General features: G+C 40.5%; 1 protein-coding gene across 3 annotated transcripts; it reads right to left on the reverse strand.

Annotated features, from left to right (window-relative positions):
* Window positions 1-855: 855 nt before the first annotated feature.
* Window positions 856-18,503, reverse strand: nup50 (nucleoporin 50). 3 transcript variants are annotated; one of them, XM_080757591.1, is made up of 8 exons: window positions 18,359-18,503; window positions 15,621-15,701; window positions 13,867-13,950; window positions 11,675-11,882; window positions 9,613-10,305; window positions 8,253-8,337; window positions 5,939-6,057; window positions 856-2,756 (listed from the first exon to the last, which is right to left on the reverse strand). In XM_080757591.1, the coding sequence occupies exons 2-8, from the start codon at window positions 15,687-15,689 to the stop codon at window positions 2,557-2,559; spliced, it is 1,458 nt and encodes a 485-aa protein (XP_080613717.1). In that variant the 5' UTR covers window positions 15,690-15,701; window positions 18,359-18,503; the 3' UTR covers window positions 856-2,556. The 3 variants fall into 3 exon arrangements, with proteins under 3 accessions (XP_080613717.1, XP_080613715.1, XP_080613716.1); XM_080757589.1 differs by having other exon boundaries at window positions 15,612-15,701; XM_080757590.1 differs by having other exon boundaries at window positions 15,612-15,701; window positions 18,375-18,393.
* Window positions 18,504-20,611: the final 2,108 nt, after the last annotated feature.

Below are 20,611 nucleotides of genomic sequence, written 5' to 3' on the forward strand. Positions count from 1 at the left end.
CGGAAATTGAGGAAATCAATTTCCTCAATTTCCGCAATTGCGGAAATAATATTTCGGAAATTGCGGAAATAATATTTCGGAAATTGAGGAAATTGATTTCCTCAATTTCGGAAATTGCGGAAATAATATTTCGGAAATTGCGGAAATTGAGGAAATCAATTTCCTCAATTTCCGCAATTTCGGAAATTGCGGAAATAATATTTCGGAAATTGCGGAAATTGAGGAAATCGATTTCCTCAATTTCCGCAATTTCGGAAATTGCGGAAATTGAATTCCTCAATTTCCGAAATTGCGGAAATAATATTTCGGAAATTGCGGAAATTGCGGAAATTGATTTCCTCAATTTCCGCAATTTTGAATTTCCGCAATTTCTAATTTCCGCTTTCCGCGTTTTTCATAATTTTGGACCATGGCCTATATAGCCCATATCGTACGGCATACTATAGCACGCCGTTTTTCATCATTTTTGAGGATTTGAAAAAAATGCTACTGTAAGACATTCAATATTGGCCAAAAACTGCTACTTCTATGATCTCTCAATAGGCTACCAAACAATTAACACCCACAACAAACTTTCCTGAGTGACCTAGAGGAGAGTGGAGACTTGACTCTCCCTATATACCTTTCCCAAGACCATAACATAAACCATATAAAGAACAAAACAAACTTTGATATTCTTTTTTCCCACAACTTTTATTTTTCAATAGGCCTAAACAACTATGCAAATGTTTCAGATACCGATGACAACATGCCTGATCTAAGGCAATCATCTAAGGCCATACAAAGGACACTTGGAGAGTGAACAAAGTTAATGACACTCACATTTACAGAGATTGCCATGTGGAAAATTACAGGTTTGTCATTACATACTTGCCCCCCCTTTTTAAGAACTGGGGAAAACATTTACAAAATTCCATGACAGATGGGTTGGGGTTCGACTCATAACATTTGTTTATTACAATTTTGCCTCTATCAATAAATAGTTCCAGAGCAAACGCCTTAACATTCAGCACAGACATACACTCTAGTCATCTATGCCTCCGTGAAAATAACTGTTAAAGTGGGCAGAGATACTTATTGTGGAAGCAAAGTTAGGCAGGAAGAAGGGACTAAAACATGACATGACTGCAGAGAAAACAAACATTCCCTTTTCAGTCATTTTTGTACAGACGATTTTCCAACTAGTCAAAATCACTGCAGGTGACACCAATGTGAACGTCGTCATGTGCCAGACTCATTGCTGTAGTGTGAACAATGTGGGATGAGTTTTAGTGAATCAGGTTCATTAATCACTTTCAACCTGACATTTTGTCCATGTCATTATCTAGGCAAACCCTTTCAAAAATAAAAAAGGCAATTTCGTTTTTAAAATAGCGGCTATTTTCACCACAAGACACCGTCATACGACGATAAGATAACCGAGCTTCAATAGAATAGACTTACTGCTGACCACTGTGACCAGTGTGAAAGATTCATCCAAAAACACACCAGAACATACACAATGGAGATGTTTTATTTTGTCTTAGCAGACTCGAAACAAAACCGCATCGAGTATCATTTATAAAACAATTTGTCTGCACAAAATGTTGACCTCTTTGAGTCTTTTGATGTATGCTGCCCGCTATACTGTGAATATTTTCTTTACAAAATCTACAGTTTTAACTGAACGTAAATTAACTAACCTTTGTTACTGCGGTTACAGTTTCCTTCTGCCACCCCCAAAGAAAATTCAGTCACTTTGATGGATGTCAGGTGCATACTTGAGCTTAATCCTCACATTTTCTAGTCATGTCTTCCAAAGCTAAGAACAGACATGGTAAGTATAAAACCATTCAAGCCAACACACACCAAAATCATACTTGCAATCTGCTTAGCCCAGTCAATCAGAACCAAATCAATCCCCCCAAAAAATAAAAAACAAACAGCAGAATCAAACATCTAAAAACAAAATATTGTCTTGTTTTATCATATTTTAAATAAAATAGCAGCAGTATTCAAACCCGACGGAATGTTATGTCCAGAAGAGTGACCTGTTTTTTTCCCCCATGTTTTGTTGCCTGTGTGAGCGAAATGAATATCCAAGACACATTTAAGATTGACACCGTTCTCGCTGTGGCACAAGAGGGCCGAGTTCTCTTAGACATTATAGTATTGATATTAAACCATCTGCTGGGGGGTTGAGTGTCGTGTAAGACGCCATTCACATTTCTTTTTTTTTTAATGGTCTGATTTCCACGGGATTGTGTGAGTGCTCTCCACAAATGTGTGTGTGTGTGTGTGTGTGTGGGACTGAAAATAATCTCAATGAGGTCAGTATGGTACCACGCAAGGCTATGTCCGGGATGGGGGGGCTGGATTGTGACAGTCGTGGGGTTTGGTGGAGTCTGTGTGTTAAGTGGGCTTTATAAGCCAAATTACGCTCTGTCGCACCGCAGGGTCACACGTCGAAAATAGCCGACATACAAGCTCACAACGCACCACGGATGCGGCGCGTTGTGAGCTTGTGTGGCCGCTATTTCCGACGCTGCAGTGTGACGAGGTACGACGAATTGGGCTTCACAGTTTCTTCTCTTCAAGCAGTTTGTGAAGTTCATCGGCATCCTGGGTGGTTTTGACTCGGACGAGCATGGTGACGGGGCTGCCGGGGTTCTTGTCGTCCACGGGCGGGTTGGGCACACACACCACCATCACGTTGTTCTTCCCCGTCCTGGAGCACGGCATGGAGGCCTGCAGGATGATGTTAAGCAAGATGTTTCCTGTGGGGAAGAAACAGGGGGACATTTATTTTTAAATGCACGTCCATTCATTCTTTAGCCTTTAAATAACCACTTTCACCGTGGTGTTCCTGAGGGCAAGATGAGTTTGGTTTTCGATCCAGAAAAGAATTCAAGCGAATTTTAAATAAAACAGGAAGATCTACAAGCTCACAAAATGCCGCAATGCGACACATTATGAGCTTTTAGATATGCTATTTACCTTATTCATCATATGATAAAGAATATAGGGCTTAACCACTCAAAGTGAGCATAGATTGGGGCCAAACATTCAGTGCAAATAGCCAATCACAACGACGTGACGCATCGTTGTGAACTTGTAGATCGCCAATTGTCTGCAAATTGTGTACATTAAAAAAGGCGGGGGCCTAGTATAGACCCCCCTGGAGGGCTCTGGTCAACCAAGTATAATATACTTAGTTGCAATTACTTAAGCCGACATTATTAACCATAGTGTTGCAGTGGTTAATTACAGGACCTGGCCAATACTGGCAGCAGAGATTTCTATAGTCAATTTCACAAACAGAAAATGTTGAAACATGACACATGAAAAGGCCATTAACCACTCATGTGCACAGTACAGTGCACACCAACTTTAACATGTGTAATGTGTTTACTTGAAGCAGGGGGATATTTCATACTCTGAGTTAATCCAGAGGCTTTAGAAAGAAGATCTTCACATTTTGAAAACAAAAGTTTTAACTGCATTTTCTTGTCTTTTACTAATCTGTACCCATAAGTAAACAATCTCAAATAATGACAGCAGAAGGCAGGGACTAAGAGAGGAAACTACAACAATCCACAGAGAGCTGTGAGCAGCATGACAATACAACTATTGAAACGAGTCGTACAGTAGAACAGTTGTACCCAAACGTGTTAAACCGAAACAGTAAACACAATTCATTTCAATCCGATACGAGTATGCCGTACGATATGGGCTATAGCCCATGGTCCAAAATGATGAGAAACGAGGATAACTTTTATATTTCAAAATTTCAAAAAACATGGGCTATAACCCATCGTTTTTTTATTTTTTCATTTTTGTCAAATCATCAAAAATGATGAAAAACGGCGCACTATAGTATGCCGTACGATATAGGCTATAGCCCATGGTCCAAAATGATGAGAAACGAGGATAACTTTTTTTTTCAAAATTTCAAAAAACATGGGCTATAACCCATCGTTTTTTTCCTTTTTTTTCATTTTTGTCAAATCATCAAAAATGATGAAAAACGGTGCGCTATAGTATGCCGTACGATATAGGCTATAGCCCATGGTCCAAAATGATGAGAAACGAGGCTAACTTTTTTTTTCAAAATTTCAAAAAACATGGGCTATAACCCATCGTTTTTTTCATTTTTGTCAAATCATCAAAAATGATGAAAAACGGCGCGCTATAGTATGCCGTACGATATAGGCTATAGCCCATGGTCCAAAATGATGAGAAACGAGGATAACTTTTTTTTTCAAAATTTCAAAAAACATGGGCTATAACCCATCGTTTTTTTCATTTTTTCATTTTTGTCAAATCATCAAAAATGATGAAAAACGGCGCGCTATAGTATGCCGTACGATATAGGCTATAGCCCATGGTCCAAAATGATGAGAAACGAGGATAACTTTTTTTTTTCAAAATTTCAAAAAACATGGGCTATAACCCATCGTTTTTTTCATTTTTGTCAAATCATCAAAAATGATGAAAAACGGCGCGCTATAGTATGCCGTACGATATAGGCTATAGCCCATGGTCCAAAATGATGAGAAACGAGGATAACTTTTATATTTCAAAATTTCAAAAAACATGGGCTATAACCCATCGTTTTTGTCATTTTTTCATTTTTTTCAAATCCTCAAAAATGATGAAAAACGGCGTGCCATAGTATGCCGTACGATATGGGCTATAGCCCATGGTCCAAAATGATGAGAAACGAGGATAACTTTTTTTTTCAAAATTTCAAAAAACATGGGCTATAACCCATCGTTTTTTTCATTTTTGTCAAATCATCAAAAATGATGAAAAACGGCGCGCTATAGTATGCCGTACGATATAGGCTATAGCCCATGGTCCAAAATGATGAGAAACGAGGATAACTTTTATATTTCAAAATTTCAAAAAACATGGGCTATAACCCATCGTTTTTGTCATTTTTTCATTTTTTTCAAATCCTCAAAAATGATGAAAAACGGCGTGCCATAGTATGCCGTACGATATGGGCTATAGCCCATGGTCCAAAATGATGAGAAACGAGGATAACTTTTTTTGTTCAACATTTTCGTGTGAGAATGTCTGCCTCGTCCATCTTTAATACACCTGACTGTTATAATATCTCATATAATAACCTGAACTACGGGGCGCCCGCTGGCCTAGTGGTCCAGGCTCTGGCCTGACAGCGTGTCGCGTGTTCGAGTCCCATTCATGACGACCTTTGCTGCATGTCTTTCTGCATCAATAAAGGCAGAAAAGCTAACAAAAAAAAACTGAACTACAGCACACACAGCTGCAGTGAGACTGCAGATCTAGACGCAGTTCCACCAAACAGCCACAAGGGGGACAGGTTTTTGTAATGCCCTCACGTAAAACGCAGCAGGTCAAGGACAACCCTGGTAATAATGACTAGAAACAGTGTTTCACTCACTCAATCTGCCGTTAAAGAGATATTCCTATATGAACACGCATGCCATTTTATCTCAGCAAAAAAAAAAACATCAATACATGAACAGCAGTGCTTTGGATATTGACTAAACTTTCAATTGACTCACTGCTAGTTAGTTGCTAATGGCTTGTTGAAGGAACGGAGCGTCATTTGCCATTTTTATATTACATTTGGAAGCTATCCATTCCTTTAAAAAGGGTCCAACATTTACCCTTGGTCTGCACTCAACCTATTAAACAGGATATATATATATATATATATATATATATATATATATATATATATAAAAATAAGAGTCATTTAGTTTGTACTTGCCAAATAATTCCACGCCCCACAGGTTGAGGAGTGAGGACCACTGCTCTAAGGGACATAATTGTATACAACCACAATTGTGCACTGTATGCATGGCTGTCATAAATGTATGAAATATGATGGAGGACACGTTCATTGTTGATCAGGGAAGGAAAAAAACAAAAAAACAACCAGTAATTTGATAAGATGTTAGCTTACCCAGATTGGTGTCGGCGCGGACTATGATCTGGGTCTTTCCCTCGGGGGTCTGCTTCATGTGCAGCGTTCCAACTCCTTTCTCCTTGAACTCGCTCTCCTTCTTGTAAAACAGCTTACACCTGGAGGAGGAGCCGCGGTGCGTCACATTAAGACTCATTTACAACTCCTCCGGCCCCGCCGCACACATTTCTGTCCAACCGGAACCTTCCACCCTTTTGTGGCATCCAAATTAAATAAAAACAAGCTGCATGATAAGAGGGGAGAGGGGGGTTGCACCACTCAGTTCACACGGGTGTGATTTTGTTTTAGAGCACAGATTTTCACATCATTACATAAAGGTACAATTAGTTAAATGGATCTAAATCAATTCAACATTTCTATTGCTAGAGAACTTACACGTTTACTAACATGTTTCCATTGACCACATTCATGCGGCGGCCATTTTGTCCTTGCATCATAGTAAGGGGATGGAAAACCCTGCCCATTGGAAGTACACTGGCCTTTAAAGGTGAAAAATGTCTGTAGTGTGGACATTCACGAAATACGCTAAAATGCGCCAGGCTCAAAGACAGGGGGGGAAAGTAGACACTTGGGCTCTGGCAGCTGGCTTACATTTTAGGTAAGAAATCCATGTATATTTAGCTGCTCCATCTTGATTCATTTCACACATGCTGCCTGCTAGTCTATAACCTTCAAACCTTGTTATCAATATTTGCTACTAGCCTACTACCATACAATAGAATTATTTCTGTGGCATCAAGGGAAAAGGCTCGCTCAACTCAGTCTTTTAAAGGTTCAGTCGTGTACTGCGTGCAGATTCAAAGAGAACATATAGAAAGAGAATACAATCCGCACTCTCATTCGTAGTAAGAGTCTTGTTTAATAATGTTGATGATCCGCAGCAGCAGTCAAACCAGACTAACGCGTTTCGGCGCGCTGGCCTTCGTCAAATTCTGACACTGATAAGTCCTGCGCGCCGAAACGCGGCTTTTGCGGATTAGATTCTCTTTCTATTATGTTTCTGTGGCGTTCCAGTGGCTGCCAGCCCTTTCTAGCTCAGGGCCCACTTGAAAATCTCAAAAGGTGTTCTTGGCATTGCTCATTTAAAGACTAATATTTAGATATGAGACCGAGACTAGACGAAACAATTTCAGACTAAAATAGGACTACGGTAAAACTAAATGGTGTGTTATTCAAAAGACTCTTAAATTAAAAATCCACATTTTCTGTCAAAATTCACACTGGTCAGTGGCCCACAGCGCCCACCCATCTGAAATCTGCAAGCATTTTCAGTATAATGATCCATCACTTGATTGTGTTCCGTCTTGGATTAATGGAACTAACGTGGTATTTATCTGTATCACAATGCATTTTCCAACATTTAAAAAACCCCATTATTGGTTATCAAAAATATAACAAAAATAAACCGTGCTTCTCAATTAATTAAGAAGAAATAACCCATAGTTGCAGCCCTAAACACAAGCAGAAGGAAGGCATATTGGCCGTTTATTGAAAGACAATGTGAACAGATAATCAAATTCTTTAACTGAGCAGTACTGCAAGTGGGGTTGGGGTAACCCCAGGGGTCTCTTAAGCGTTTACAGGGGGTCCACAGCTTAAGTACTTTAAACCAGTGGTTCTCAACTTTTTCACGTCAAGGACCCCTAAATTAATTTGTATTGATCACAGAACCCCATCTGAAAATATTATGTGCCAGGGACCCCCTACAAGATTTGTGTTAAAACGTTTAAGAATATTCAAAATCTTTCAAGATTGTTTAACCCATTCTGGGCGGGAACCCCTATTGGTATCTTACCCCCTCAGGCCGGGCACCCATATTTGGGTTCTGTACAGTATGTACAGTATTCAAAAATGTAATTTTTTTGATGCTGCTATATACGTTTTTCAGAAACCTTAGGTGAGGATTTAGAGGCGTTTTTAGAATCGGCCTTAGGCCTAAATGGGTTAAATAGCAGATCTAAATTCTAAAAGCACTTCACTATGCAACGCATTGCGAGCTTGTAGATCGGCCATTTTCAAATAGCCAATGTATTATGATTAAAGTGGATAGATTTTTATATATATATATTTAAATATTGTTCCACAAGCTCTGACAAAATAGGGTTTATGTGGACGTGGAAAACATTGGTAGGATTTATAGATTTTTTAGTCAAGTGAATACCCTTAAGTTCACAAAAAAATTGTCATCTAAATTATTTGAAGTTTTCCCTTTTTCCTTACATCTCCTGGGCATTCCCCTCCCCCTTCTTTCACATAAATGTGTAACAGCACCACAAATATAGAGAAGTCCTACTTTTTTGAGTAAAAGGCATCTTTCTCCTTGATCTCTCGGACTTCAACTTTGGGGGGCTCGTCTGACTCCTCGTCTCCGTTTTCATCTAGAGGGGACAAATGGGGTCAACTGGGGCCAACATTACCACCACTATCCAACATTTTGCACAATATGTAAAAAGACTACAGACATAGCATGGTAGTAGAGTTAGTGACAGTAAGATGAAGAACTGCAAATTAGCTCAATCTAATAATTGGTCATGCTATTTTTACTTGCATTTCTTATAACTAATAAGTGATGCCATCTATGTCCACCTCTAATCAAGCCCTGTCTAAGCTTAATGGCTTAATGGTTACAAAAGAAATGTCACAACATAATAAGCCGTTATCAGCAAGGCATTTTTCTCATTAAAAAAAGATAATTACAATAACTGGAGCACACAAAACATTTTCCCCATCATCTATAACACTTTGTTTTGGACTATGGAGGCTTCCACTTTAAATCGTTTAGATTTAAGATGACACATAATTTCTGAGAAAATTCAAGGATAAACACAGAGTAAAACTCGCACCTCTTTTCTATAATTAAACATCTGTCGCATTGGCTGTGGAATGAAAGGCTATCTGAGGAATGAGAAACATTAGCCTACGGTGGTAATCAAGTCAGAAAGCATAATGACCCTGCTCCTCTCCGACAGTGTTTGGGTCAAAAGCAGGGCTGGGTGATAGACAAAACGTAATCCATAAAATACCTTTGACGCCAATATTCTAACGATAATATCGCACTGTGGCGATATATCTTTTTTTTTTATTTATCTAAAGATGTCAAAACCAGCGGATCAACAACACCATTACACCACGTTATCACGATATGTTGTAAGCTTGTAGATCTGTAATTTTTTTAATATTTTATAAAATGGGGCTGTGATGAGAACCAGGAAAAGACAACACGTATGCCATATGACGATATTACCATATCCAAAAATCCCAGGCGATAGACGCAAATGACGATATAATATGGATATATTGCCCAGCCCTAGGCCAAAGCATTCATCTCATTTTGGATGAGAGGGTTAGCTTTAAAGGTGCAACAGTTAAGAAGACTAATTAATTTGATCCATTATATTTTGATTCTCTTAAAATAATATATTCTAAATCGATCCCTATTAAACAGTTTTTGTCATAGGTGAAAGGTTTTTTAAGGATTAAACAACACTGAGGTGGTTAATCAATTCATGTGTGTGTGTGTGTGTGTGTGTGTGTGTGTATAAATATAATATATAATTAACACGCTTCTCGATGACAACATCAATGAATAAGAAATGTCCATCGATGACAGAACAACCTTTAAGGAGCTCATGGATAGTTGTAGCCCTAGTTACCTGTAGGCTGGACAGCCTCAGCCTTTGCCCCGCTGAAGGAGAAGGGGGCTGCAGACGGCGCAGTGGTACCAGGGGGAGCTCCAAACAGGGAGGAGGCTTGGCCAGACGGGCTGGAGGAGAAGGAGAAGCCGGCCGGCGCACCGCCAGAGCCCAGGTTGGCCAGCAGCACCGAGGTGTCCACCTTCTGCCCGAAGTTAAACGTCACACCAATTGGGACCGGAGCGCCGCTGCTTTTCTCCGGGGCCGCGCCGTCCTTATCCTTGCCAAAGGAGAACGGAGCGCTGCCGCTGGAGAAGGAGAGTGCCGTGGCGGCACTGGCTGTTGGCAGGCTTCCCCCCTGCTTCTCCCCCGACGCTTTGCTGCTCTCTGTGCCTCCGTCAAGTGCCGTGGCAGATGCAGCAGCAGCCCCGGCTGCCGCCGCCACCCCCCCGTACTTCTTCTCGATGCTGGCCAGGTGCTGCTCATAATCCCTGAAGATGGGGTTGAGGTCACACAGGGGGTTGTCGTTGACGTGCTTGGTGATCCAGTCCCGCACCGAGCAGTTGAGTGCGGTGAGCTGTCGGCTGTACTCCTTATTGCTGCTGATACTGCTGCTGCCCGAGCTTTGAGTCAGGCTCGGGGTGGAACCATTGGTCTGCTTGGAAGTGATGTCAGCTGTGGGCTTGGAGGAGGCGGGGCCGTTGAATGTTAAACCTGAGATGAAGAGGGTGGGTGGGGGGGGGGGGGAATGAGGAGAGTGTGGTATTCTGGTTATTTTGACAGCCATGTACAGCTTGAGATGCCAGGGAGGTAGACTCTGCCCCATTTTCTACAGGGAGGAACAGAGGAGGGGGAAGGGCAGGGTAGTGTAGGGGGGTCTGGCTCCGACTGTGTCTGCTAGTGTAACCACGCACCCTTCCCCCTCCCCCAACAGGCAGACAACACTGCTCATCTCAGCTGCAGTGCAGCCCTGTCATCTTGCCCTCGAGCAACGCACCGTGAAAGGAAAGAGCAGCCCCACACACACACACACGTGCGAGCGCCCATATGAACGACATCCTGCCGATTCAGCTCCATTAGCCTCCAATGCAAAACCCTAGCCCTCAACAATGGAAGACATTTTCAACTCGATTACATATCAGCAGAGGGCCAATATCCCACTGATGTCTAATTCAAAGGGTGCACTGACCATGCATCTTAACAACAATAAGGGAAGAAATTGTGTCGCTGTAACAAAAATAAGAATAGGATAGGAAATTATGTTTTTATTAATTCTTATTTTTGTCCTCATTTGGTTCAATCCCCCATCACGGAAATGTAGACCAGCAAAAACAAAGAATATGTTAAACAATACAATATGACAACACCAAAAATGTTGTAAAAAAAAAAGCACAGCAAAGCTGGACTGCGCTGTAGGCATACTTGGCCTGGTGTCTGTCCCTATCCGCTCACTGTACTGCTGTCACTGTACAGCAAGTTATACAATATACGGTAGTCATATGGTATATACATACTGAACATACAGAGATTCCTTGAATGTATAGACGTTGGGGTAAGACATTTGCTAGTGTGTAGAGTGTAACATGAATATTTTATTACGTACATGGCACACTGGCGCCTTGTCTCAACACAAATGAGTAAATTAAAGTGAAAAGTAATTTTCACTTTAATTTACTGGCATCTTATATTTGAAATATATCAGCTCATCCCGTATTTACATAGTAATATTGCTTGTGAGGAAAGCATGTATTTATAAAGATTGTCAATTTGGCCAATACTACCCAGACTAGTACATCTGCAGTGGTTTTAGTCCTGGTGTCAGGTAGGACACCTACTGGCTGACAAGTAGTACTCTCTGAAGATCAGAAGTGCAATATCTCCCCTGGCTAACAGGGGCTGCCTTTTTTCCTGTGGAAAATGTGGCCTCTAATGTGGGCGAATCGGGTTTGAATCCCAGAAAGGTTAACTTCGAAACATCATGTTGCTACAGTAACTATATAGCAACAACTAAAATGACACAGAGGCCTTCCTGGATTGAAAGAGACAACAGGTATAACCAAATCAAACTGAGAAATGGTCTTACCAGGTGTAGCGCTAGCCGTTAAGGCAGGGGATGAGAAGACGCTAAATAGCGGCGCGGTGCTGTTTCCGTTGGTCATGCTGCTGAAGCCCTTAAAGCCGGTGGCGGTGCCGTTGCCAAACCCGGAGAACGCCGACACCGCACCGCCTGTTGCGTTTGTTGACATCGCAGCGAATCCTTTAAACCCTTTGAAGGCTCCGGCACTCTCACCCTGAAATAAGAGGACAGAAGCTATGCATAAATAATGAATGAATGTGACACACGAGACAAAGTATAGCTACTGTTTAAGGCAGAAGAGGCACACTGTGCCGGGGGAGACCATCCCTCTCCCACGATTCGACTGAACATCAGTCGACTGCACAGTAAAATCCTCAGTTCTAATTTATAGATTATTATTTGTACACTGTGTTAATTGAACACTCAGGATATTACAGTGTGAGGGTTCTACCAGAGGGCAGCTCTAAAATCTACCCTGGCAACTCTATAGTAAGCAATCAGAGAAATACAGCTATAATTTAGTGACAGTGCAATCTATTTTCATACACTCCTGTTTTGAGAACTACATCCTGATACAGTATGTAGGTAGAGGCTGTCAAACTCTTGCTTATACCATCACAGACCATACAGTGACTGCAATCTGGACCGGGACTGCTACTCATTACAGTCATGTCATTGCACTTTCTGTACAGCACGTTCATCTCTGTCTGGCAGCGAGAGGCATTTATTGCTATCACTTACTTCTCTTGTACTAAGGCTTCACTTTGCAAAACACACCGTTTATATTTTTACATAATGTTATAGCGAGAACTTCTGCAATGGATTTCATTCACCCAAAGCCAGGCCTCTGTACCTCAGCCCTGAGTCTAGCTTTGTTGAGAACAGACACAATTAATTCCATTTAAACTATTTTGAGCAGACAGCATCTACAGTTCTACACCTTAATCCAACTTGCCGGATTCTGTTAACATTGGTATTGTTGTTCCGTAAATCCGTAATGTTAGCTACAGAACAAAAACTGGAAAATCAGATTACCAAAGTATCCAAACTTATGTTGCATGAGCCAAAGATATCCACACAGGAATGTTTGATTTGCCTCCAGTCAGACTCAAATGCAAATTTTAAAGATAAAGGCCATTTCGAATTTTATCACGAGTCAATGAATATTCTAATCTCCCATTTCTGCTCAATGCAGGGCTTAACTATAAAGTAATCCACTTCCTTGCATGATTTGACATAAAGAGAACTCGATATACGGACTAGTTCGCCCATATCTTTTCGACATTGCTAAGACCAGCTTCATTCCTATAGTACCATGGCCACCCTTAGGTGGTGTATTGGGAGATAAGCAAGGTTACCAAAACCATTTCCACCGTGGCCAACCTCGGGTAACCATGGCAACATAGACCTACTCGAGTTGGACCGCAGGAGGGGTGCGACATGGCATGCAGAAGAAATATGGGATTTGATTGGCTGAATGACAGTAAACGGGTGGTGTGGCTGAATAATCTCACTAATAGGAGTAATAGAGCCGGTAGCAGATACACCTCACACACACCTAATTAAAAACTCATTGGATCTACACGGATGGCATATTTTGTATTAGTGCAACAATTTTGTGGGTGTGTATTATGATGCCTTGTTTGGACTGGCTCGCGCATAACTTGGTGCACTTCATAAACTGCATTCTTCTTACATTTGCTATACAAACAAAAGTTAATTACTATCGAGTAATCCTCCTTGCAGCAAGCTCAGGTGAAATTGCATTACATGAAATTGCGTTAAGACAGCTGAACAGGCAAGAATCAAACGTAAAAGGCAGCAGAATGATACTAACTGTTCCCAACATCTAAGCCCTAATGATGACTCTATATTTATCTTTAAGATCTGATCATTTATTTGGGTATGACACAAGTCAAACTGTAAATATTTAACAGCTGCCTAATTGGGAATATTTGTATGTGGGACCAGTGGCTCATTGACAAATCAAAGTAGACGATTTGGTAGAAGTCTAGAAGACTGACAAAGAATGTTTGGTTAGACTCAGGACATTAAAGGTCACTTGTATTCAACTCGTATCTGGAGTGTGCGGTTTCTCCTTGATTTCTTCAAAACCTGCACATCATGGAATGGCCATGGTGTTTTCGTCTGCCTACTACACAATTCTAAAGCAAGCTGTAAAGTTTCATTTTACTTACCTCCCCTGCAGCGCCTCGACGTTTGGCCTTCTTAATCGGACGGCTTTTCAACACATCCTCGCTGGCAACGGAAAATGTCCCTGCCTGGAGGACAGACAGACACACAGGGGTCAATGAATCAATGGACTTTTACAACGAGCAGCAGTTCAGCTGGGAAACTTATAGTACATCTGCTTTGCATTCACTTGCTGAAAGGCATACACTTCTCCACTTGACAATCAATACAATATTTAAATGGGAAAGGAAACCGATAACTGAATTAAGTAGTAGGCACCATGTGAAAGATGTGAAAACTAGTACCCAGTCCCATATGACTGTACTCCCATTAGGTCTTCTGACAGATTCATTGATATTATTGTGTATTATAGTCCATTCAAATATAGTGAGTGGGATCAAACAGATATTCAGAAATGATTTGACGCAATAGACATCACTACTTGAGGTAAATTACATCATTGCTCTAATAATGTTAGATTACATTTTGTTTAAGGTCAATTGTGTTTTTCTGCTCTACAGCCGTTAAATTTAAGATATTCACATCTACTTTTTACATTGTCATTCACAGTCTACTATATAGACGACAATCGATTCCTTTTACATAACAAGCAGTTACATGAATCCAGAGATACGATAATAATAAATAATAATAATAAACTTTATTTGTATAGCACCTTTCATACATAAATGTAGCTCAAAGTGCTCGATGGCACAGTGGAGGGGTGCACTGGTGTCTGTGGTCTACTATAATAATGACACCTATAGGGCAGGATGGCCGCAATCAAAGCAACTCGGTTCTATCAATTTACATTAAACCAATCTACTACAAATAACCACATCTAACTAAGTTCTTTCCATAAGTACCACACATAAATCCGTTTTTTCAAGGATATTTTATTGTCCGTCCTGATGAAAGTCTAACGACCGAAACGTCAAATTAATAAAGAGCAACATTTTGCGGGTCCTTTTCTTTCTTTTATTCTTCTTCCAAAGATACCCTTTTAGGCACTTACGCCCATTACATTGCAGCTAAGTCTATGCCTATATACATGTACATTTAGTGATAGACTGTACATCTGTTAACCAGGGATGTGCAGTGATTAATTTACGGTATATAAGGCCAATCTCATTGAAAAAGAAGATTGAGAATAGGGCCATTTGAAACTATCCATAGTAAATAGCTAAATATTGCACTCATTTGTGTGAAGAGCTGGGGTTTTTTTTCAGATCGACATGGATCAGAGCGACGACGGCCAGTAAGCAAAGCTAGAGTCGAACTATAGCGTTGGTGGTACTAGCATTCTAGTGTTGGTTTTTATTGTGCTTTAGTACGTAGTAGTAGTTTTCAAACTTCTTTTCATATCAAGGCCCATTATCTTTTCAGTTCGAGCCACCGACCACCATTTGATGAGATTTAGCCATTCAGACCCCAAACGTATATTTTGTTATCGTTAGATAAGATGTTGTACCGTGCTGTATTGATGTGGTACCATAGGAGAGATAAGAGGCAAACGATCAAAATAACAATTATTCTACATTCACTGATTGTGTAAACTGATCTTGTAAATTAAGTAAGTTGATGTTTAACAATAATTTAACTTTTGAGAGCGTGAAACCATTTGGTTTAATTCTACGCTCTCAAGAGCTCGAGATCTATAAATAAGGGTCCATTTGGTAACCAACTGTTCATCATTTAGCTGGGAGTGGGACCACCTGAAACCCCCTGAAGGACCACCAGCAGTGCTTACTTCACCCACCTCCTCGCCCTCATCTTCCTGGTCCCAGTTCCTGTCTGTCAGCTCCTTGTCAGCGATCCTCTTCGCCATCACAACTCTTCCCTGTTAACATGCAATAGGCAAGATTAGATTACTAGGGGTGCTCCCACTGCTCCGAGCCTCCGATCAGGTTTTTGGGGATCAATCCCGACCAGATTTTGTTTCCCCTCGCGATCGGCCGATACCGAGACGCCGCAAATTGCAACTGAAGAATCACTCAAAACTTAAAGGGGAATTCCACTCATTTTACTGTCATTAATATACCTTAGAGCTGCTGTGTGGAAATAATAAAAAAGTACCCTCATTCTGTGTTTCGTAGAACTGTAGGTCTGAAAAAGAAATCATTAACATTGTGAAGTACATCTTGATGGTGTCATCATCAAGATGTACTTCACTGTCAGAACTACAGTGAATTAACTATAGTCTTCTACAGCCAGTTTAACCCATTGATTCTCAGCCATATTAATTTCAAGGACCCCCAAATTAAATTGATAGAAATTAGGCTAGGTAATTTCATTACGATTTTCATCTCTGGACTCGGACCCCAGTCTATATAAGCCAGTGTCCACTGTCCATTCAACTCAGAGTGTAGGCTAGTAGTAAGGCTACAAATGGTAGGCCTAGCAAATGATCACATCATATATAGACTAAATGCACCGTATGCACGTACATTATTAGGCTACTGTATTAATAATGAATGCCTGTCACTTCTCTGCCAAGAGTCAGGACTAACCTTTTTTAGACATCTGTCAATACCAATCAGAAGGCCTATGTCATTGTTGACTCATGTAGGCCTATTCTATTTATGTACACATTTTGTCAACATATGTATTCACTAAAATACTGAATAATAATGGATATGCTATTTTTAAATGACCATATAGCCTACAATTAATTAAAATTCAATAAAAATATTAAAAAGGTAATGCAACTGTTACTTATTCTGTAATTAGGTTTGAATAAGCCATAACTTGACATGAGCGTAATGTACACTCGTGCCTGCCCTTCATCATATGTTGCTCAGCAGTTGTTCAAGTTGCGCTCAGAAGGTTGGAGTGTTTGCTCAGACCGATGAAAAATGAGAGGGAACATTGACTGCAACTGTATCTTACTTAGGCAACATTGTTCTCCTCCTCATCAATGCGTAAACACTGTACAGATGCTAAAGTTTTCATTCCTCTGACTCACACCACTATAACATATAACGATGTCAGCGACTGGGCGCTCAAATGAGTTTCAGTTTGTTAGAAATTGTTACACTTTAATTTTCTTTTTCCCTTCGCTGTTTTACTGCGATTGTTTTTAACATGGATTCTGTTACAGTACATTACAGAGTACAGTATTGCGTTGTAGTATTGGGTGACATCATTGTGTCCTTTCTCAATGTATTGTATCTAAGAACGCCTATTTGCAACACTACCAGCGTTGCAAATAGTCTGCCATGTTTTACCCAAGTTCTGACATTTTTAATCTGAACGGAAGCCAACTACAAAGTCAAACTTTCATGCCGCTTTAGGCCCCAGTCAATCTGCAAGCTCACAACACGTTGCGGTAACATGTTGTGAGCTTGTAGATCTCCTATATTCACAATTTTGTAAAACATTTGACATATCCAAATTCCCAAAACAGGAATGCCAGGTTGAAAGTGGTTAACATTTTAAACAGAAGACAAAAGACAAAATCTCAAACACACAACGAAGTTGTACCACTTTACATGTATGTAATGTATTGTATAAATGCAAACGTGTAGTGGCACAGAACAATTATTTCAGTATACATACATATGCACATCAAGCACCTGTTTCTATCCCCCCCCCCCCCCCCCCCCCCCATCTTCCTCACAAACAAAAATAAAATAAGCTGTTATGTGACAATGAAGTGGACTTGAATCTGATTATGTGCAAAATTAATCCAGAAAATAGAATTATGCAACATTAGCAGCCCATTATACAGGAGTCAACGGGACAGGTTAACAGGTATAGTATCGTCACTTATACTGTGCTATAATCCATATATGATTAAAATAGTTTGATTCGATGGGGAAAGTGTTGGGACTTTCTTAGCACACCATAAATCCAAAGATAGGTCTATTTCACTCCCAATGTTTACACAACAAAAGTAAAATTATCAAGAGCCGAGTCGATGCCTAGCCCTGAAATATGACTGTCAACGAGCGTCATGTTGTGAACCATGGCTAAATCGATGCCCAACACTTACAGACAGAAACAGAATAGAAAACGTGTCTCAAGTTCAACCACATGTCAACTCTTGTACGGCATCATTTATGCGCCGTCGTACGACGGCGTCGAGCGCCCGAAAATAGCCGATCTACAGGCTCACCACCCGCCGCGGATGCGACGCGGGGTGAGCTTGTAGACCGGCTATTTTCTAGGAAAGCCCTGTGCTAGCATCATCAAATCCCGAGTCCCTTCCTTCCGCAGCTAGCCAAGCGCTAAGCTATAACACACCGACAGACACAATAGGAAATCAATCAAACATTTGATCAATTTAAACATACGACATGACGCGATAAAAAAAACACGTAGTCTAGCATAGTGTCGTCAACGTTCACTCTGAACGCGGAACAGATATTACACATTACGCAAAACGAGGTAGCGGGTTAGCATGCTAACGCTTGGGAAACTAGCGTCACGTAACACTTGACTTGTTGTTAGCACAGGTTTGTTTTGTTTTAGTTGCCTAGTTTAGAGGAAACGTACCGTTGCTTTTCCTTACGTGGGAATTCCGCTCAGTATCTCTGGGTGTCAATTAATTCCGTACACAGTGGAACGTTTTTCAGAGATGTTAAGGCTTATTGGTGGTGGTGTGCTGCTGCTGTTCATTTGAATAAGAAACACTCAGGCCGCCATTTTACACAAACAAGAGGGGTTTCCGCAATTCACGCGACCCCGCCTTCACGCGCATGCGCACCATCAATGTGCTTCCGAGTCCTGATCATGGGAGTTGGGGTCCATTACATCATGCACTTTTAATTGTAGTTTAAGAGCAATAAAGGCTATGTTGATACATAATAAAGAAAGTGACTTTTTTCTCTACAGGATAATTAACATTTACCCTTCTCACTTCAACAAAACCTATTTCTATATAGTTACCTGCTCAAGACTTTCGGAATATGAATATAAATTATGTATGTCCCTTCTTTCTGCCTGGGTTTATAACCTTGGAAAATACCTATTTTAGGAGCTTAACTTAATAACTAAATAACTAATTTTAGGAGCATAACAGTGATGTAGATGTGAGCATTCAAAAGTAATACATGTTGGAATATTGTATTTATTCGAAAAGATGGGCAGTCTCCAAGACTGCAAACTTTGGATAGCAGAGATGAAAACCTCTGAAACTGACACAGACAAATGTGTTCTTTAATTGGTTAATCAACCACTTAACAATATCTATCTCTAGCTATTTCTATTCCCATGAATTTATATTATTATAGCCATGTAGCATATTATCTAATGAATCAATTAAATGCCTTTGTGAACAAAAAATGGATTAACTAAATGAAAAGGATGAACACTTTATAAACTATCTTTTATTTAGAGCTGCAGACTGGACTGTTATCATTGGTTCTTAACGTGGAGTCCAGGGTGTCTCCAGCAAACTTTATTGATAGCTATAGGAACCAAATGGACCCTTACAGGTCTGTCACTGCTAAGGGATGTAATAGTTACAGGGGATTTTACCGTTTAGATTGGGGTCCGACTACCAGAGATATACAAGTCATATCAAATGGGGGTCCATATATATGGCCCTAATCTAACACATATCAAACTGGGAGTTCTGTCCTTGAAATTAATAAAGGTTATAGAGTCACTGGGATCACTTCTACCAGACCAGATTATAACCACATAGGACACAATAGCCTCCATTACTCTTCATAGTTCATACCATAATTTAAATGGGTCCAAAATGGGCACACGGGAGTGACAGCACGACCAACTCTCCTTTCAGCTGGAGTGATTGTGGGATTTGCCAGCCAATCCATTACAGCTCGTACTAGAGCTCTAGTGCTGCTGTGCGTTTCAGGGGCAGCAATAAATCGGGATGCACAGAGAGGCTCCAGGGAAGGGATGGAGGGTAAAATGGTGCAGAGTTGGGGAGCAGATGGCCTGTCTCCAAACTCTCAGGATCCTAGACCGTCGTGCCAAATAGGAACAGGTGCTGGAGAAAGTAGGAAGTGAGCTAGGGGCCCTGGCGGCAGCAGGAGACCCTTGACCAGCTGGCGAGGAGAAAATGGAAAAGGATTGGCACCACAAAAAAGGGAAAGGCAAATTATACACCCGTATAGTATGAGAGTGTTGCTTGCTGACAAGCACTGATTTTCCAAAAAAAGAAATCAAGCTTGGAAATGTGTTATTTTCAGCAAGTGTCACTGTTGTGCGACGGAGTACAGTCATTTTTGCTTATGTGGTAGAGGGCATCAAGCCATCAATAATTTGAGACAAAATGGAAGGCTGAATGAAGCAGATGAACAGAGCAGAGGTTAAAAAAAACCCTTAGATAGAATACAAAACACTATATACTGTAGAGACTACTGGTTCTTAAAGAGCTGGCAGTACCCAGCAACATGAGGAACCGTTTAAATATTTAAGGCTTATCTTCAGTTCTTCACGTACTGAACACACTGATACTCTTCTTGAACTTATTTCTATGTCATGAACAGTATACCAGCTGCTATGCTGGTACAGGCTATATTTCTAAATGGTACATAATGTTTGGATGGATAAGCTGCCATGGTCAGACAAATATCACTGCCAGGGCATTGTTTTCCTGTATCAGAGCTGGTTTCCAGGCTAGGATATGCTACTGTATGTGTAAATATACCACAGGTCAACACCTTCCACTCACTGATATAGACTACTGACATTTGGGTTATTATACTGAATATAATCTGATTTTATTTTTTATTTCTTATTAAACAAAGAAAACAAAACGAAAACAACAACAAAGCG

The sequence above is a fragment of the Protomyctophum bolini genome (genome assembly GCF_963924005.1).
Source record: "Protomyctophum bolini genome assembly, chromosome: 23".
Taxonomy (NCBI): domain Eukaryota; kingdom Metazoa; phylum Chordata; class Actinopteri; order Myctophiformes; family Myctophidae; genus Protomyctophum; species Protomyctophum bolini.